Raw genomic sequence first — 20,059 nt, 5'->3', positions numbered from 1 at the left:
GAATATTTCCCTTCGAGTATCAAGAAGTTAGATTTGATTCATAATTCAATTCCGTTTACTTTTGGCTGGTTGATGTTTTGACAAGGTTTGGCTAAAAATCTAACAGATATGGTGTTAAATGTTATCTCAGTTGTCAATTTACAACAACTAAATCTCGTTTATGAAATAGATTTGATCTTATTTGGTTCTTTTTTCTTTTTTTCTTCTTTTGTTTCTTTTGACAGTTCCTGTGTTACTTTCTCTTAACCCTTGGTCTCGAACTGTTGCCTCTCCATAAATTGACTGCAATTACAGTCAAGGAATGGTGGATGAAGTGTTGGAGGAACAATCTTACAAATCTTAAATCTGAAACTTCATCTCCCAGCTTGGAACCTTTTCTTGCGCCTTCTTCAGAGCATGTTATTCCTGACTTTGATCTCGATGTAGATGTGGCAGCAGAAAGAAATAGAGTCCTATCAGGCTCTATCGACAATGCCATTATCTACTTGAGTAATCTTCGGAAGGTACCATCGTTTTTTATTCTATTTATGGTAGAATTTTTGTTAGAATATTTCTATCTTGATCCTTGGTTTTTTGTACAAAGCTGCAATGATGTATTGTTCTTGATTAGATTTATGAAAATCTTATTTGTTAATCTTAAATCGTAGTACCTTTTGTTACTCATCAAATTTGTTAAATCCAAATTTTTAAGTTGATGGTTATGGTAAATTTAATTTTTTATCCTTACTTCAACACTTTCTCTTTACTCATGGGCTTAGAGATTTACAGAAGACTGATCTAGTATGTTTAATTTTATATCAATACTTCAACAACATTAATTTGTGTTTCATGGTGTTCCTCCCAACATTTCAAAAAGAAAAAAAGACAGCTACTTTATGCATGCTCTTTTATATAGTTTTTATAGGGAAATTTTTATTTGTCTCAATACTTGGCTTAGTTTGGCAAATTAACTTAAAATTTTCAATTTCATCGAAGATCAAAAATCAATTAATATCTTTTCAAAATTACATAAGAAATTAGTCTCATCTCAGCCAATAAATACAGTAAAATTCAAGGAATAAAATACTAAATGAAATCATAAAAGTGTCCAAATTGAACTATCTGAATATTTATCATTCATATTCTTTTTCTCTCTTTCGTTCACCGTTCCATTTATCCGCATAAATCAAAATGAAGCTAAGAAACATTAAACGTGACCATAACAATTAATTCCCACAAAATTATTGTTGTTGAACCACAGAAGTGCTTAGAGCAAGCCAGACTGAGGAGGGATGGGTAGTTTGATTTGGAGGACTTGAGATTATTCGAAGCATTAAAGTCATTGCTTGAATACTTTTCTACTTTATTTTTCCTTTTCTTTTCCTTATCCTTTCCCTGAGGATTAGTGGCAATGAGAATTAAACATCATTGTGGTATTTTAGCCCTTTAAATCCATTTTCAGGTATATCCTGGAGAAAATTATCTCCACAAGAAAATAGCGGTGGATTCTTTAACTTTTTCAGTTCAAGAGGGAGAATGCTTTGGGTTTTTAGGCACAAATGGTGCGGGGAAGACAACAACTCTGTCAATGCTTACTGGTATAACGTCACTTCCCTTTCTCTTTTTATGAAAGTTACAAACATGATATGAGAATCCAAGCTTTCATTTAGATAAGTATTGGACTTGTACTGGGATTTCTTTTCATATATTTTAAAAAATGTAATTTTTCATTGATGGAAAATCGGGACCACACAGGCTGAAACAAACTACAATCCACCTAAACAATGAGAACAAACTTAATAGGAAACAAATGTTATACAATTAGGCTGAGAAACAATCCCATATCCCTGAGAAAACTAATCAATCCAACGTGCCTGAACTAACTCATGATCAACTTACATGGACTAAATCATCAATTAAGTCTTCAAAACTAAAAAAAATCAGTTTACGACGCCAATAACAAAAAATAAATAAATAGGATAAAAACCTGAACGTTCTGGCACTCTTGCACAACCATGAGCAAGAGTACTGTCCATGGAAATCATTAACCTTGAAACAACTGAAAGATAATAACCAAACCGAGGAAGATCAAAAACTTCTGTGCTTATAAAGAAGCTATCTGAAAACCATGCTTACCAAGATTATTACTGATTTCAACGCTTATTTTTTTTTTAAAGAGGAAACAAGTCTCTTTATTAATAAGATACCAAGGATGAGACAAAAGCTCATAGTACAATAGGGTTATACAATGAGCAATACAAAATAAATGGATTAAGAGGCACACGTGGACATCTCAACTAGGTCAATACCCCAATAGTATCATCATATCCACGGCCTACTAGTCGAACTAAATAGACCAAGCAAAATCTACACAACCTTGGCCACCAAAGGCAAACACATGAAATGAATGAGTAATATATTTTTTGAAACGGAGACAAGCCTCTTTATTGATAATAAATGAGACTAATACTCAAAGTACAAGTGTATTATACTAAGAGAAAAATAAGAAAAAGGCAATAGCCTCCCTTCATCTGTCTCATTTCTGATGTCCCCCTTTGGGTGTTCATGTACACAGTCTTGTTCATAGCCATGGTCCTAACCAAACTAAATTCATCCCTTGGACTCAGGCTTGCGTGTTTGTTGGATACTCTCTGCACCAACAAGGCTTTAAATTCTTTCTCCCATCCTCACGTAAATACTGTCTCCATGGATGTCAGCTTTCTTGAAGATCGTCTCTTCTTTCTCGTTAGCCTACTTCAGGGGGAGAGTGTAAGTGAAGAGTCTAACTATGTGGTTCTCTTAGAGTCTACCTATCCTACTTTGGTTACCATACCTGATCCAAATTCTCACACTATAGTTCTACCTACAAACCAAGTTCTCTGTAAATCTACTATAGGAGGAATTTCAAAAAGGAAGTTGGGTTTCTTGCTGTTCAGTTGGCTCCGATCCAAGATTCTGAACCTTTATGAGATCAAGGTATGACTGATTACATTGACTCACATATTAATAACATAATGGGTAAGAATGACAAGTCCAAGGCGAGTTCTACTAACACACATACCAACAGTAAGGTGGTTGAGAATGACGGGCCTTAAAATAACGGGTCCAAAACAGTTGTCCCTAAAGATATGGTTGAAAAGGGCAATGCTGATGAGGTCATTACAAATAGAGAGGACAGGGTTGATGAGAATGAAGTCGTTGCAGAATCTAGTAAAAACTAAACCAAGCAGGACCATCTAGAAAACATCACTAAGTATGATGCTTCTCTAGATCTTTCTATTACGCTGAGGAAAGGCACCTGGTCCTGTACAAAGCAATTCATTTCTAACTATGTTTCGTATGAGAAACTCTCACCCCAATTTAGAGCATTCACTGCTAGCCTTGACCCTACTATGATACCCAAGAATATTCATCTTGCCTTAGAGTGCACCGAGTGGAAGACTGTTGTCATGGAAGAAATGAGAGCCCTAGAAAAGAACAAGACCTAGGATCTCTGGACACTCCCCAAGGGACAGAAGACTAAGGGATGCAAATGGGTGTTTGCACTCAAGTATAGATCAGATGTACCCCTAACAGAGGCAATGCTAGGTTAGTTGCAAAAGGGTTCACTCAGACTTATGGGGTTCACTATTCTAAGGCATTTTCCCCTGTTGCTAAGTTGAACACTGTTAGAGTCTTGTTGTCAGTTGTTGTAAATAAAGATGCCATAATATCAACTTGATGTTAAAAATGCATTCTTGAATAGAGATTTAGAAAAGGAAGTGTATGAGTCCTCCTGCAGGATTGGAAGCTTGGTTTGATAATTATGTTTGCAAGCTTCAGAAGTTAGGGCAAAGTAAATCTCAACTACCCCATCCCTTCCCTTGGTTTGATAATTAGGTTTGCAAGCTTCAGAAGTTAGGGCAAAGTAAATCTCAACTACCCCATCCCTTCCCTTTCTTTGTCTAAATCTCTTGAATAAATATTACACTTGCCTCAATTGTCCTTCAATTAGCAAACCACCATTACTCTCACCCCATCCCTTTCTTTGTCCTATGTAGTGATCTTAACTATTTTATCTCGTTTTTTCCTAGTTATTGCTTGTTTTAGAATCGCATGATGAAGAACATTATTGGTAGAGGACATGAGTCGCCTTCCCATTTTTTTCCACTCAATACCGAAAGTTGCAGCTTGCTTTGGAGTTACATCTCCATTTGATGTTCATTTTCGTTTGGACCATCCATCTTTGTTCATGTTGAAGAAAATTTGTCCAGAATTTTGTTTCTTGTCACCTTTGAATTGTGATTCCTGTCAGTTTGCTCAATTTGATCATCTTATTTCTAGTCCTAGAGTCCATAAACGAGCCAATGCTCCTTTTGAGTTTTTTCATTTCGATATTTGGGGTCCTTGTCCAGTTGTGTCTCAAACAGGTCTTCGTTATTTTGTTACTTTTGTTGATGATTACTCTCGTTTAGTTTCATTATATTTAATGAAAAATCATTCAGAGTTGTCTCGTTTTTGTGCTTTTCGTGCTGAAATTCGAAATCAATTTAATGTCTCTCTCAAAACCTTGCGCACTGATAATACTGGTGAATATTTCTCTCATGTACTTGGCTCTTACTTACACGATCATGGCATCATTCATCAATCCTCTTGTGCAGACACTCCATCCGAAAATGGAATTGTTGAAAGAAAGAACAGGCACCTACTGGAAACAGCCTGCACTTTACCATTTCAGATGAATATTCCGAAGCCCTTATGGACTGATGCTGTTTCCACTACTTGCTTCCTGATTAATTGAATGTCTTCCTCTGTCCTCAATGGTAAGATTCCTGCTGTTCGTGTCCTCTTTCCTACAAAATCTTTGTTTGCCATAGCCTCTAAGATCTTTGATCGCATCTGTTTTGTTCGGGATGTTTGTTCTCATCGTACTACGTTGGATCCAAAGTTTTTGAAATGTGTTTTCTTAGGCGATTTGCGTGTTCAAAAGGGGTACCATTCTTATTGTCCTACACTAAATAGGTATCTCGTACCTTCTTATGTTATATTTTTTGAAACTCTGCCCTTTAGTCAACCATTGTCACGTCCGAGTCAGGGGGAGAATAAAGATCTTTTATCTATTAGATTACCTCTCCCACATCATCCTCTCCTCCAGCTTCCTCTATGTCTCTTCCCTTCGGCTCACCTGTTCGTCATGTCTACTCCAAGCGTCCTCCACTGCAACCTTCAGACTCATTCTCTCCACCACTAAGTACAATGATCATGCGTTGATACCACGTTATTAGTCGTCTATTTACTACTTCTCTCACCTTTTTCCGCAGGTATGGTAGATAAACTAACCTTTTCCACTAATGTGATGGCATTGAAATTAGACTTAGATTTAGTGTACTTTGAAGATTTTCTTTGGAGTTGTCATTCTATCTTGATGGCAACATGTACTATTTCTTCCAAACCCTCAAGTAATAACAACATTTTCTTGTAATAACTTTCCACACTTTTGGTCCCATTTCTCAAAGTTTCCAATTTATGGAAACCTTAACAAAACGCTTTCTCATTGAAAGCTTGATTTCTTTCCATGAGACCATTGCATGATTTTCGCTTCTCCTCCTCCTTACAATAAATGATTCCACCATGTTAGTGCATAATATTCAAATGATATAATAAGTTTTACCTTTTTCCTTTATAGTGGTGATCCAATATAACCACATTTTTCTTCTCCCAATCCAAAGATTCATGTGGATTTAAAATACTTCTAAAAAACAATGGAAGCATGGTTCAAACAACATGACAACTCCTTGAAACTCTTCTTTGTCTATACACAACTTACGAGATCAAGCTGCTTATAACTCATAGAACCCCGATTCTTCTTCTTTCTTTTTTTTTTAAATATCACTATTTCTTTCTCGTAGTGAGAACCCAATTCAACTTTTTTTCAAGCTGTGTACAAACTAAAGGTCCCTTTACCATGTATTCTGCTGACTTTGCCAAAGAGAATCTTCTTCCATATAGTGCCAGCCCCATTTTGCGAAGAGAGCCAAATTTTTTTCTCTTTAGACCACTTTAGCCGAGTCCCCCATCTATTGTAGATTGTTAACAATTAACCATTTTACCAAATGGTTAATCTTTCTGCCATTGTGCCCCTGCCAATGAAAACTTTTTAGGATTCTCTCTGAGTTCAACATTTATCTAAGTGCATAAAACCTTAGGACGAACAACAAGTTTTCAACCTATGAAAGTTCCCGTTGATCAATAAGTCCAACACTTGTCTAAATGCATATAACTTTAGCTAATTCCATATAAAAGAAATTTTCGCCTTAAGTGGTTCTTTTAATTTTCCTTCTTAGTTGTCAATATTTGTGGTTCAAAGTCTTTTGATATCAAATATAACTTCATTGTTTAGTGAACTGTATCACCAACAACATTTATGCTTTTCAGGAGAAGAATCTCCCAGTGAGGGAACTGCTTTCATTTTTGGAAAAGATATACGAACCGATCCTAAGGCTGCTCGTTGTGATGTATGTAAAAGAAATTTGTTTTTCTATCAGTTTGAACTGTTGTCTATTACTATACTTTAATTGTTTTTGGAATGGTCAATGTATATTACACCTAACTATCATTGTTCTACCTGTGATCAGATTGGATATTGCCCACAGTTTGATGCTTTATTAGAGTTCCTTACTGCAAAGGAACACCTAGAACTTTATGCTAGAATAAAAGGTGTTCCAGAGTTGAAGATAGATGATGTACGTATTTTAGTTTAATTTTTAGTATAGTTTTTTTCTAAATTGTTGATGCATTTATATCAGGAATTTTATGCAAATTCCTTGTTCTTCCCTAGTCAACATCAACTATTTAGATTTGAATTTTTAAGATGTGAATATATTATGTCGTACATCTATGTAATTTTTAATTTTGATGCCATGAATTTATCGCCCTCTTAGGGAAAAATCTCAATACAAAGAAGCAAAGAAGGACAAAAATTAAGAACAAAATAGACCAGTAAAGAGTACAACTTATTTAAATATGTACCACTATTAGAAACAAACTAATAGATTGATAACAGGATTACTTGTTTTCCTTTATTGTTCCGTTGAAGAATCAAGCTTACATTATAGTGTAACTCATTTTCCTACAAATAGATACGTATTACTAAAATTAAAATTGTATAACCTTCTGGGTAGGTCGTTATGGAAAAATTGGTGGACTTTGACTTGCTGAAGCATGCCAATAAACCATCTTATTCACTCAGCGGTGGAAACAAACGTAAACTCTCCGTTGCAATTGCAATGATTGGAGAACCACCTGTCGTTATTCTTGATGAGCCATCCACAGGTACGTTTTTTTTCCTCTAATTTTTGGTTACATTATTAGATTATTTAAAACTTCAAAGCTAAAATAGAACAATTCTTCAAGTTTGAAGATTTCATTAGGCATTTTGAAATTTTCAGGATATAAATGGAACAAGCTTGAAAGTTCCAAGATCAAAATGAAATTTAAGCATATCTTCTTATTTCTTCACTTCTTCCAGAAGTTTTTGCTCTTTTGTAGGTGTCCCATTAATACTAGTAAAATAATTGTATAAGTTTTTAAAAATTCTATTGTTGCAATTACAATTGAAAGCCAGGCAATTGAAGGCCAGGAAAAATAGAAATGGAAAGGTTCTGTGGGTGCTCATTTAAAATTTTATTTGAATCATTGTAATCCAACTTATCCTCTTGCTACCGTTGATATAAGCCAGAAAAAATTCAGTGTGAAGTCCAGGACAAAAATACTTTTAAGCATGTTAAGACAACATTAGTAAAATGAAATTAGAATGGTTCTCGTTTCTCCATATGCATTCTTGATTTATAGGTCTGGAAAAAAAACTCATAGCATATTATTCTTCTTTTTTTATTGCTCTATAATATCGTCGACACAAATCAATCACTGCCATTTTTCTTTTATGATGATGATATTCTAGGGATGGATCCTATTGCCAAACGAGTCATGTGGGATGTTATATCCCGAATATCTACCAGGAGAGGAAAGACAGCTGTTATCCTCACCACACATAGCATGAATGAAGCACAAGCACTTTGCACTCGTATTGGGATAATGGTAGAAAAAGATTTTCTTTCTACAATCTAAATCAATTATTGGTTTCAACCCAGCATTCATACTTATGCATATTTTCATTTGAAGGTTGGAGGACGGCTACGCTGCATAGGAAGTCCCCAACACTTGAAAACACGATTTGGAAATCATCTTGAGCTAGAGGTACTTCAGGGCATACTACTGATTCTTGTATATCATCAATAGTTTGATTTTGTTCAACTTTCTACAGGTCAAACCTCATGAAATCCACTCAGAGGACCTGTATAACTTTTGCCAACATATTCGTGAGGGGTTTTTTGATTTTCCTTCACACTCGAGAAGTTTATTGAATGACATTGAAGTTTGTATCGGAGCTATTGAACCCATCACGCCAGAAAACCAATCAGTGTCAGAGATTACTTTGTCTAGGCAAATGTTAACCATAATCGGACGTTGGCTTGGAAATGAAGAAAGGATAAAAACACTTGTATCCTCGTCTACCGCTCCTGGAGTTTTTGGTGAACAATTAACAGAGCAATTGTTTCGAGATGGTACAAAATCATTGTTTGTATTCTTATTCGCACTGATTTTTTTTTCCTTACTCAAATATAAGTTTTAAAAATATTTCTTTGGTAATATCAGTTAACGAAGATGTTTAGTGTATTTGGCATCCTCTTATAAATTCACAGTCTGCCGAATTCTTTTCTTTATATAAAATACAAATATTTTATGCAACCTATTAGTTATCTATACTGAAAGTCTCCAATTTTCTTGTATTCATGTCCTCTTAGACAATAATCACATAACGCAAAAACAAATTGAAGAGTTTAAGTTAATTAAAAAGCTAATTGAGGATAATCTATGTGTTGCCTATGCGCTAAAGATGAGGAAACGTTGGATCATTTATTTCTACATTGTCCCTTCACAAGAAAAGCTTGGTACACTCTGTTTGGTATTTTCGATTTGGAGCTTTGCCTTCCTAGCAAGATTGATAGATGGATGATTGAAGGTCTTAACTTTAGAGGTTACAGCCCTAAAGGAAACATCTTATGGAAATGCGCGACGCGTTCCCTTTTGTGGAGCATTTGGAAAGAAAGGAATAGCAGAATCTTTGACGATAGATTTAATTCTTTTGATTCTTTTTGGACTGTGGTTCAACACACAGCCTCTTGGTGGAGTACGAATTACACCAAACACTTTTGTAATTATAGCCTTTCTATGATTTTCAACAATTGGAAGGCCATTATGTCTTAGTTCTGATAGAACCCGACTTCTCAGTTTGCAATGGAAAGGATACAATATAGGAAATACTGTGGCTAATGAAAAATACAGAAGAAAAATAAAAGCTCCCCGTCGAAGACTCCCTCTCTCCCTCGGCTGCCTTCCTATCTCTCAAGGAATAACAGTAGGATTCTTATCACCAAAATTCTCTGCCCTCTCCCTTCCTTCTCGTCTCTATTTATATTTGCTCCCTCACTCCCCTGCCATGGTGATCGTGCGTCGGCACTCCATTTCCTTGTGGTCCCCACTTGCAGTTGGTTACATAACCAACTCCTCGTCCTTTTTCTCTTTCCTGTTTTTTCTCCTACTATACTGGCGTATGATGGGTGGTCTAACAGTACCTTCCCGGTCCAGTTTCACCTTGTCCTCAAGGTGGAAATCGGGGAAGGATTGCTGAAAGTCGTCATAGCCTTCCCAGGTGGCTTCATGATGCGGTAGGCCTTCCCAATTTATTAAAACCTCCCATCCCCCTGCTTTGTTTTTTCTATAACCATGAGTCTCCTGTGGCACGGCTTTCCACTCGTGGTTGGCAGTCAGAAATGGCAACAGCTCCTTGTTATTCGCACTTTCTCCAAAGGCTTTTTTCAATTGTGACACATGGAACACGGGGTGGATTGTTGCTGCCGCTGGTAGTTCCAGCCGATATGCCACCTGACCAATTCGCTTTACTATCTTATATGGCCCGAAATACTTCGGTGATAGCTTCTCGTTCCTTTTTTTCCGTAAGGACACTTGTCTGTAGGGTCGAATTTTTAGGAACACTTGATCTCCTTCTTCGAATTCGACATGTCTCCTTTTCTTGTCAGCATAACTTTTCATCTTGTCCTGAGCTACGCGTAGGTGTTCCTTCAAAGCTCCCAATGCTACATCTCTTTCCTTCAGTTGCTCATCCAAGGTTGAGTTGGAAGTTTCCCGTTCTCCGTAATATAGCAGGGCTGGTGGGGTCCTCCCGTACACAGCTTGGAATGGTGTCACCCCAGCGATTTTTGGAATGTTGTATTATACCAATACTCAGCCCAGGATAACCATTTCACCCACTCCTTCGGTCTTTCCCCGCAAAAGCATCTTAGATAGATTTCAACTGACCTGTTGACCACCTCTGTCTGTCCGTCTGTCTGAGGATGGTAGGCGGTGCTTCGGTTTAGCTTGGTACCCGCTAATCTAAAAAGTTCTTTCCAAAAGTGACTCAGAAAGATCTTGTCCCTATCAGATACGATTGACTGTGGGAACCCGTGTAGTCTTACCACTTCTTTCACGAATAGTTCAGCTACCATCTTGGCGTCAAAGGGATGTTTAAGGCTGAGGAAGTGCGCATATTTGCTGAAGCGGTCTACCACTACGAATATGACGTTAAACCCCATTGATTTAGGCAATCCTTCGATGAAGTCCATGGTTATATCTTCCCAAACTCTCTTTGGTACCTCGAGAGGAGTCAATAATCCTGCTGGAGATAAGGCTAAGGTTTTATTCCGCTGGCACGTCATGCATTCTTCACAGTATTTGCGTACTTCTGCCTTCATTCCTACCCAAAACAACTCTCCTGTTATCCGTTTATATGTTCTCAGGAATCCTGAATGGCCCCCTAGGACTGAATCATGATAGGTATGCAGAATCGCTGATCTTAATGAGGAGTTCTTTGCGATTACTAACCTTCCTTTGTATTTCAGTATGCCTTGTTGCAGAGTGTAGTTCTTTACCTCCTCCTTCTTCTGAATTCTGTCTATAATATTATTCAGATATTCGTCTTTGTCAACCTCTTCTCGGATTACTTTGATGTCGACCAGAGTGTGAGCGGTCAGTTGGTTAAGATGTGCAGTTGGAGGTATTCGTGATAGGCTATCTGCCGCCTTGTTTTCCAACCCTGGTTTGTACATCACCTCGAAAGAATACCCCAGCAGCTTCGCAATCCATTTCTGATATTGCGGTTGGATGACTCTCTGCTCCAGCAAGAATTTCAGCGATTTCTGGTCTGTTTTAACTATAAACGTCCTCCCAAGTAAATAGGGTCGCCAGCGTTGAACTGCCATTACCACTGCCATTAATTCCCTCTCGTATACTGGTTTGACTCGGTCACGCAGTGCCAATGTATGGCTGTAAAATGCTATTGGTCTTTTACTCTGCATTAGTACCGCCCCAATTCCATAGCCCGACGCATCTGTCTCTACTTCGAAGGGTATACTGAAGTCGGGTAGAGTTAATATGGGTACCGTCATCATGGCTCTTTTAAGCTTCTCAAACGCCTCCTGTGTTTCTTCATCCCATTTGAATGCGCCGAGCTTGAGCAACTGCGTTAGAGGTGCTGCCAAGGATCCATAATGGTGTACAAAACGTCGGTAATAACCGGTCAGTCCCAAGAATCCTCTAACCTCACGAACGTTAGTTGGTACTGGCCACTGCTCGACTGCTCGGATTTTCTCAGGGTCAACTTCTACTCCTCTTCCCGATAATACATGTCCCAAGTATTCTACCTTTGCACTCGCGAAGCAGCATTTCTTCCGGTTGGCAAACAACTTATGCTCCCTTAAAACTTCCAGCACCAGTTCCATGTGTTGGCAGTGTTCCTCTAAGTTCCTGCTATACACTAGTATATCGTCAAAGAAAACCAAGACAAATTTCCTCAGGTAGGATCTGAAGATAGAATTCATTAGTGACTGGAAGGTTGCTGGTGCATTGGTGAGTCCAAACGGCATTACTAAGAACTCGTAATGTCCCTCATGAGTTCTGAAGGCCGTTTTCTCTATATCCCGACTACACATTCTCAGTTGATGATAACCGGCCTTCAGGTCTATTTTGGAAAAGAGGCTGGCACCGTGTAACTCATCAAACAGTTCTTCCACAACAGGGATGGGAAACTTATCTGGAACAGTTATGTTGTTGAGCGCCCGATAATCCACGCAGAATCGCCAGCTTCCGTCTTTTTTTTTGACCAGGAGAACAGGGCTGGAGTAGGGGCTTGTGCTAGGGCGTATAATTCCTGATGCCATCATTTCGTCCACCAGTTTTTCCAATTCTTCTTTCTGTTGGAATGCATACCGATAAGGCCGGACGTTCACCGGGTCTGCTCCACCCCTTATGTGTATCTGGTGTTCGATATTTCTGTTGGGTGGTAGCTCCTTAGGCTCCTCGAAGACGTCCTCATACTGTGTTAGAACTGTCAAGATGCTCTCCAGTTCGGTTTCGTTTTCTGCAGTTTTCATTTGGCATGCCTCCAGTGTTCTGCACTCAATCAGATATCCCGTGTCCGTTTCTACCCAAGATTTAGTGAGGTTTTTTAGACTCACTTGAGTTTTTGTTAAACTCGGATCTCCTTTTAGTACCACCTTTTTACTGTTATGAAAAAAAGACATGGTTAGGTTCCTCCAATCCATTTCTGTCACTCCCAAGGAGTGTAACCATTGCATTCCCAAGATCAAATCTACTCCTCCGAGTTCCAGTGGTAGGAAATTTTCTACTACTGTCCACCCACTGAGGTTCAGCTCCACCTTTTCACACACTCCCTTGCCTTTGATGGCCGTTCCGGATCCCAGTATTACTCCATAGTTGGCAGTGTCTTTTGTGGTTATCTTCAATGTCTTGACTAGCCGATCAGATATGAAGTTGTGGGTTGCTCCACAGTCGACCAGCACGACCACTTCCTTGTTTTGGATTGTGCCTCTTATCTTCATGGTTCCCGGGTTTGTCAACCCTACTACTGAGTTAATACATAACTCGACTACTTCTCCCGGTTCGTGCTGCAACTCCATGGCCTTCAAGTCTTCTAAATTGTATTCATCTTCCTCAATGATTTCTTCTTCTACATCGTCAGCCCTGACCACAAACATTCGTAACTCGCGAATCTCCCTTGCCTTGCACTTGTGCCCGGAGTAATATTTCTCATCACACTTAAAACAGAGTCCCTTCTCTCTCTTGGCCTGGAATTCCGCGTCCGATAGTCGTCTCGAGGGTCCTTCTTTCCTAACCTCCTTCGCCGGCGACGCTCTCAGTGTAATCGTTCTGATTGGGAAGGCTGCGTTCTCTTTATTCCCTTGTTCCTTTACCCCACCGTATGTCTTGGTTGTAGGATAGCTGCTACTCGAGAATTTGGTTCCCGAATATCCTGGTAAGTTTGCTTCCCTCCTCAGGATCTCCCGTTGTTCTACCATTTGCGCGTATCTCATCATCTCGGCTAATCCCACGGGATTGCAAAATTCGGTTTCTACCTTAATCCACGGTAACAACCCTCCCATGAATGTCTCTTCCACGATCTTCTCCGGGATATCCGATAATGGGGCCACCCATTTATCGAAGAGATTCGTATACTCCTCTACGCTTGACTTCTGTTGGATACGCAAGAACCGGCCATACAAGGAACCTTCGCGGGATGATCGGAATCGGATCAATAATCTCTCCTTTAAGTTTAACCAGCAGGTGAACTTGTCCCTCTCCTCCTGTGATCGGTACCAGTTGAGTGCAGGTCCTTCGAAGCTGATAGTGGCGACCGTTAGTCTTTCAGAATCCGTGAGTTTGTGTATTTGAAAATACCTCTCTGCGCGGAACAGCCACGAGTCGGGGTCATCTCCATCGAATACAGGCATTTCTACTCTTTTGAATCTGTCTCGATCATTGCCATCCTCTTCGCCGTCTTCCTTCTTTTCTGCCGTCCCTTTTTTTGTTTCTCTATTTGCCGAACTTTCTCCCTCCACCGTTTTTCCCGTCCATGTTTCTTGTTCTGACGAGTCGAGACCCTTCCCGCTCGCTAATACCCGTTCCTTGGCCATTGTTTCCATGAAGATCATCACCATCTGGTGAGTTTTCTCCACTTGAGCCTGCAAGTTCTCCATGTTCTGTGACATTACGGTCAGTTTTTCTTCCATCGCCGGAATTTTGTTGAGTTCTTGTTCGTGCGTGTCTCTTCTCTCTTCGCTTCTGGTTTGAACCATGGTTTCCCTTTCGTTTTGGATCGATGGGTGCTCTGATACCAAGTTGATAGAACCCGACTTCTCAGTTGGCAATGGAAAAGGATACAATATAGGAAATACTGTGGCTAATGAAAAATACAGAAGAAAAATAAAAGCTCCCTGTCGAAGACTCCCTCTCTCCCTCGGCTGCCTTCCTATCTCTCAAGGAATAACAGTAGGATTCTTATCACCAAAATTCTCTGCCCTCTCCCTTCCTTCTCGTCTCTATTTATATTTGCTCCCTCACTCCTCCCTGCCATGGTGATCGTGCGTCGGCACTCCATTTCCTTGTGGTCCCCACCTGCAGTTGGTTACATAACCAACTCCTCGTCCTTTTTCTCTTTCCTGTTCTTTCTCCTACTATACTGGCGTATGATGGGTGGTCTAACAAGTTCCTTAGCTTCTTCCGGGGAGGGCTCTCTCATCCCTCGCCCTTAGGTTGTTCTGTTTTGTTATATGAATATACTTGTCTCTTATCAAAAAAAAAAAAAAAGGATAATCTAATAAATTTTATAGCTTATTACGAGAAAAAATCAGCTGTCTATTTCGCTTATTTATGGTATTGAAGCTTATGTTTGTCTCTATGGATTTTGTAGGCAGCATACCATTGCCTATATTTTCCGAGTGGTGGTTAGCGACAGAGAAGTTCTCGGAAATTAACTCGTTTATTCTCTCTTCATTTTCGGGTGCAACATTCCATGGGTTCAATGGATTAAGTATGAAATATCAGGTATGACCAGTGGTGACTTTCTGCGTATTGGAACTTGTTTATGTAACCATCAATTTCAATTTTCTATCCCCTTGATAAACTTAGATCACAAGCATGAGATTTTTGAACCATGGTTTCAAATTGTGCATCTCCAAATTTGAACCTTGGAGAGCTATAAACAAAACATCTTGACGTCTCCATCAGAAATTTGAACCTTCGAGTGAGTTAATAGTAAATACCAAAACCTCTTGACGTCTCCATCAGCCATTAAGCAGGCATTCGCAGTCGCAAGTGCCCAGGTCTATATAGATTTTAGAGGAATAAAAATTGTACGTGTCAGTACTTGTTTCATTGTTTGCCTCAAAACCCAACACTAATCTCCTAAAAGGAAGTAACATCTGTGGAAATAATTTTATTAAAAAAAGGTGTAGGATTTAATGCAAGTAAAATAGAGGATTCCCTTAAAAGATGGTAATTTGCACGTTTTTTGTTCCTTTTTTCCATTTCATGTTTTTGCTAAATCACCATTTCGCATATTATATTGAACTCTTACCTAACCAAGAATAAGCTGAATCAATAACATTAACGGGCATAATATTTTTCATTGTCCTTTTATATAAGATATTCATAACTCATAAGATGTCACATGTTCATTCTTAAATGAAAGCTCGATTTCTTCCATATAAATAAAGTGAAGTTGCAAAATTTCTTCAATACAGTTGCCTTATGGGGAGGATGGCCTCTCGCTTGCAGATGCTTTTGGACACATAGAGAGAAACCGGTAAAATCTTTTCATTTCATTATCTCATTATTGCTCCTTGATTGTTCTTAATCTCACTTCCCTCGTCTACCAATCTGATCTATATTCTGTTGTGATGTTTTCTTTCCTCCAGAAAGCAGCTTGGAATTGCCGAATACAGTCTCAGCCAATCCACGTTAGAGACTATTTTTAATCATTTTGCATCAAATTCTTAACCCAAAAAGTAAAGATGCCATTTCATACTTACATGATGGGAATATCTCCTCTAATACAAGAAATTTTCATGTGTCATAGCTTGAGTAAGTGCAACAATGTTGTATGAGATTGCTTTGGATGTTTCAATGTTGTCGATTGCTTATGTTAATGCAAAAATGCATGTTCTTATTAATGTATTCGTACTTTTTAGATGATATGAAAATAATGTTAAAGATCATCTCTTTTTTAACCTTGTAGAAAGAAGTTTTAACTACAATCATATAAATTGGTAGATGGAGCTTCTGCCCATCATTTTTACAAGTTAGCTATTCAGCTTTATTAGTTTTCTTTTTTTCTTTTTTGCATACCCAAGCAAAAAAGTCATTTTTTTTTTTTTTTTTTTACAGATATATACTTCATAATGCACTATTGCCTGGCTTAATAATCCTATAAGCCACGTGACTTTTTAGTGGCCTTTTTAAACTATAATATTAAGAATAATAATATTGCCAAATTCTCCACATTGACCTTCATTTGCATGATTGAGATAGCAAAATAGTTGTAGTTTCACTAATCTCTTCTCCCCTTTTTATCTTCCTCTCTCTCTCTCCTTCCAACCTTACTCCAAACAGCTTTGGCCTCACATCTTCATCTTCTTTCTTTGAAATATTTTCATACGTAGCCACCAAATCAAAAAGCCCTTTGCATTTGTTTTTCATGCTTGCAAGTTCTGAGCTTAAGGCCCCATTTTCCTTCTTCAACCTCTTGTTCTCGTCCATTAGAGTAATGTACTGTGAAGATGATGAGTTTGATGAGGTCGATCTTTGATCTTCATCTACCTCGTGTTGTCGCTTATTCCTCCATTTCTTTCTTCTACGTATTTCACAAAGCTTTTCCTTTTCACCCTTTTGAAATTTCTCATTGCAAAACTCCCACCTTGTTGTTCTCACTTTCCGAAATCCCTTCAACAAGAGAAAAAAACACACGAATAAAAAAATTTGCAACTTGATTAGAAAAGGCTTGAACAATTTATAGTTTTATTTTCCAAAAAAGAAACACAAATAAATCCCTATTTTGAATGAATAAGATTTATGCCTAGTTTAATTTTCAACTTCCTGGAAATGGTTTTGAAATCTTAGTTGCTTAGTATGTTTCTCAAGTCTGATAACTCAAGAATCTAAATAAAGAGACCAGCTTAGTGGATTTTATTTAGCCAACCTTGTTTGCTAGCCAAGGTGGATCCATAAATCTTTTTTATGGGGGTTTGAACCGATTTTAACATGAGGCTAACTTCTGGTATTAGATTTATACAATAAACATGTTTTTGTGATAAAAAAGAATTACTATGCAGTAAACAAGTTTTATATGTATATATTACATAGTAAACAAGTGAAAAAAATTGTTATTGTTTGAAATGTACATTATATTTTGGAAAATTAAATAATAATTAGAATTCCTATCACCTAACTTTTGATGACAAAAGAACGTCTAAAAAAATGGAACTTTGCAAAGATGCATAAAAGAAGGAAGAATATACAATTTCCATATTTAATGAAAAATAATTTCGATAACAAAAAAAAGGAACCCAAAAAAAATGAGAATGCTTAATTAATACTTAATAGGGATTTTTTAAGGCTTTGAAGTTTGTCTTATTTTGTTTTCATTCCTTTAGATGGGTAACAAATATGATTCATTAATTTATTTGTGAAAAAATTAATTCTCTTATTTTGTTTTCATTCTTTTAGATAGGTAACAAATATGATTCATTAATTTATTTGTGAAAAAGTTAATTAAACATGTCAAATAAAAAAAAATATTATGATGCAAATTCAAATCAAGTTAGGTCAGACAACTACAAGTACAACTTAAATCATTTTTTGGGCCTGAAATATGAATGCAAATCAAACTTAATTAGCAAACTAAAGTTGTGGATGTCAAAATCTCACCTAAAGTCTCAAGTAGGACCAGAAATATCAATTTAGTCAAAATAAAAAAGAAGAAAATAATTCTAAATTTATTATGAACCTGACAAATGAAGTATTAATTTACTTTAAAACTAATAATTATTAAAGTCCTGTATTAATTTGTTAAAATATATATTAACCTTTTTTTTTCAATAAATATATTTACTTTGTTTCCTGTTTTGGTTTTAAAGAATACAAGGGTAAAACAATTATCTGATTGAGATAAAATAAAATACAATTTTGAAAGAGGGGTTTAGGTTTTGTTAAGTTTTAATTAAAAAATTGGAAAATTACAAAAAAGATTAATGATAACAACTGAAAATATTTATAAATATAGGAAATTTTTAATAGATTCTTATAGAGCAAATAGACATCTATCAGGGTAAAAAAAATTGAAACAAAAATTGAATAAGAAAATGGAATAGGTTGAGTTGAGTTTTGTATTTCAACAAGGTGTTTTCTTTCTTACATTTTCAAATAAGATTAAATTTTAAGGAGAAGATATTATTTATTTAGTTTTCTTATTAGCCTTTTGAAAGTAATATAATATTCAAATAAATGGGTGATGATTTATGAGGCAATTATATACAACCATGAGAAATTGATGGAACTTTAGAATGCAAAGTTAACGAGCAAACTCTAAATAGAAAAGTTCAATAGTTTTTGTTTTTTTTTTCTATTCTTTTATCTTTCTATAAATTAATTTTAGTAGATTCAATTAGACACAAACGTATAGTTTGGGATTCACTTCTAAGGGGTTTCTTTTTTCTTCCTAATACTTGTTAGGTCTAAAAGAACTACCCATTGTAATTACTCCTCTTCTTTTTTTCTTTGTGTCCAATAGTGTTTTTTTTTCTTTTCTATGTTACAAATTGATTAGTTCAACTCGGAACAAACCCATTTAACACAACCAAATTAAGTTGGCCAATTTTACATTACATAATCTTTAAATTTTGAGAATTTGAAGAACCATAAAATTAAAAAAAATAATAATAATAAAGTTGTTTAGTGTATTATGAAATAGGTAAATAAGAAAAACGTACATAGGTATTAAGTTGGCGAACAAAGCTAGAGAAATTGGAATGCTTAAAGAGCTTTGGCAAAACATCTTTAGCAAATTCCGCCGTCTGCCAAACCACAAACGCCGTGCCGTCGCTGTTCCACGATATCACGTCGTCCGTCGCCGGATCCTCCACCATCCGGTAAGTCTTCATCAGAAACGGCGCCGGCGTTGACTTTCTCATTCTAATCTCATTCTCCGCTGTCCGCGGCGGCCATGATCCCAACTTCTTCTCCTCATTTCTATTATTATTATTATTACTCACTCCATCCTCCATTCAATACTCAATACACACAGCTGAGATATATATATATGGATGAAAAGAAATGGATTTTTATTTTTTTATTTTTTATTTGTTGGTAGATGAAGAATCTCTCTCTCTCTCTCTCTCTCTCTCGTGTTTCTCTCTCTGAAGAAATGGATGACCATTTCTATGTTTCTATAGTCAGAAATTCTTCGGTGATCAACAGTTTTTTACAATGTAAACTAATTTTCTATCATGGGTAGAAGAATTCTTTCTTATTCTTTTTTTATATAGAAAATAAAATTTTAATTTAATAACCTAACTTGGTTTTGGTTTTTTATTTTTAAAAATTAAGCATGTTTTCACAACAGGTTTAAATAAATTTGTTTAATTAATCAAATTTCAAAAATAAAAAACCATTTGTTTTTCAAAAGTTATTACTTTAAATCGAAAAAGATGGATAGACCTAGTTTTAAAAAAGAGAAATTTTCAAAAATAGTTAATTTTACAAAATATTTACAATATATAGCAAATTCTATCGATCGCTCGTAGTTATTGATATGTTATAGTTATTGAAGACTATAGTGATATAATCCAAAATTTTGTTATAGCTTGTAAATATTTTAATTTATTTTGTTATTTTTAAAAATGTTCCAAACCGTCTGTTATATATATATATATAGTATATTTGGAAACAACCATTTTTTTAAAACTAAAAACTAAAAGGGAAAGAGTTAGCAAATGTAAAGTAAAATTTTAATGTGGGGTGTTTATCTATTTATGTATTTATTTATTTCTGGTTCAGTGTTGAAAAATAACTTTGGATGTTTTGTAAAAAAGTTTAAAAAATTAGAGAAAAGAAAGGTGTGGTTAGTTTT

The 20,059-nt window shown here is 36.5% G+C and overlaps 2 protein-coding genes across 5 annotated transcripts in view; one reads left to right on the top strand and one right to left on the bottom strand.

Annotated features, from left to right (window-relative positions):
• Window positions 1–16,231, top strand: part of LOC101206409 (ABC transporter A family member 1) — a 77,511-nt gene extending 61,280 nt beyond the window's left edge. For 2 of the 4 annotated variants that reach the window (XM_011655130.2, XM_011655134.2), the window contains 11 exons: window positions 225–503; window positions 1,442–1,577; window positions 6,394–6,473; window positions 6,594–6,701; window positions 7,140–7,290; window positions 7,919–8,055; window positions 8,140–8,214; window positions 8,282–8,582; window positions 14,846–14,979; window positions 15,678–15,739; window positions 15,852–16,231. In XM_011655130.2, the coding sequence (XP_011653432.1) occupies window positions 225–503; window positions 1,442–1,577; window positions 6,394–6,473; window positions 6,594–6,701; window positions 7,140–7,290; window positions 7,919–8,055; window positions 8,140–8,214; window positions 8,282–8,582; window positions 14,846–14,979; window positions 15,678–15,739; window positions 15,852–15,933 (1,545 nt within the window). In that variant the 3' untranslated portion in view covers window positions 15,934–16,231. Of the gene's footprint in view, window positions 1–224; window positions 504–1,441; window positions 1,578–4,619; window positions 4,782–6,393; window positions 6,474–6,593; window positions 6,702–7,139; window positions 7,291–7,918; window positions 8,056–8,139; window positions 8,215–8,281; window positions 8,583–14,845; window positions 14,980–15,677; window positions 15,740–15,851 lie in introns of those variants that run through there. The other 2 variants (XM_031884372.1, XR_004216124.1) reach the window with 2 other exon arrangements.
• LOC101214829 (heat stress transcription factor B-3) lies at window positions 16,156–19,392 on the bottom strand. The gene is made up of 2 exons (XM_004149354.3): window positions 18,921–19,392; window positions 16,156–16,875 (listed from the first exon to the last, which is right to left on the bottom strand). Exons 1-2 carry the CDS (start codon window positions 19,212–19,214, stop codon window positions 16,444–16,446), a joined length of 726 nt encoding a protein of 241 aa, XP_004149402.1. The 5' UTR covers window positions 19,215–19,392; the 3' UTR covers window positions 16,156–16,443.
• Window positions 19,393–20,059: the final 667 nt, after the last annotated feature.

This window comes from Cucumis sativus, chromosome 4, assembly GCF_000004075.3.
Source record: "Cucumis sativus cultivar 9930 chromosome 4, Cucumber_9930_V3, whole genome shotgun sequence".
Taxonomy (NCBI): domain Eukaryota; kingdom Viridiplantae; phylum Streptophyta; class Magnoliopsida; order Cucurbitales; family Cucurbitaceae; genus Cucumis; species Cucumis sativus.
Note: the sequence above shows the minus strand (reverse complement) of the source record. Positions and strands in the feature narration are given on the sequence as shown.

Coding starts and splice junctions, on each gene's coding strand:
- LOC101214829 (XM_004149354.3), bottom strand. CDS start 19,214: ATGGAGGATGGAGTGAGTAATAATAATAATAATAGAAATGAGGAGAAG. Junction 16,876..18,920: donor TTCGCCAACTTAATACCTAT/GTACGTTTTTCT, acceptor CTCTTGTTGAAG/GGATTTCGGAAAGTGAGAAC.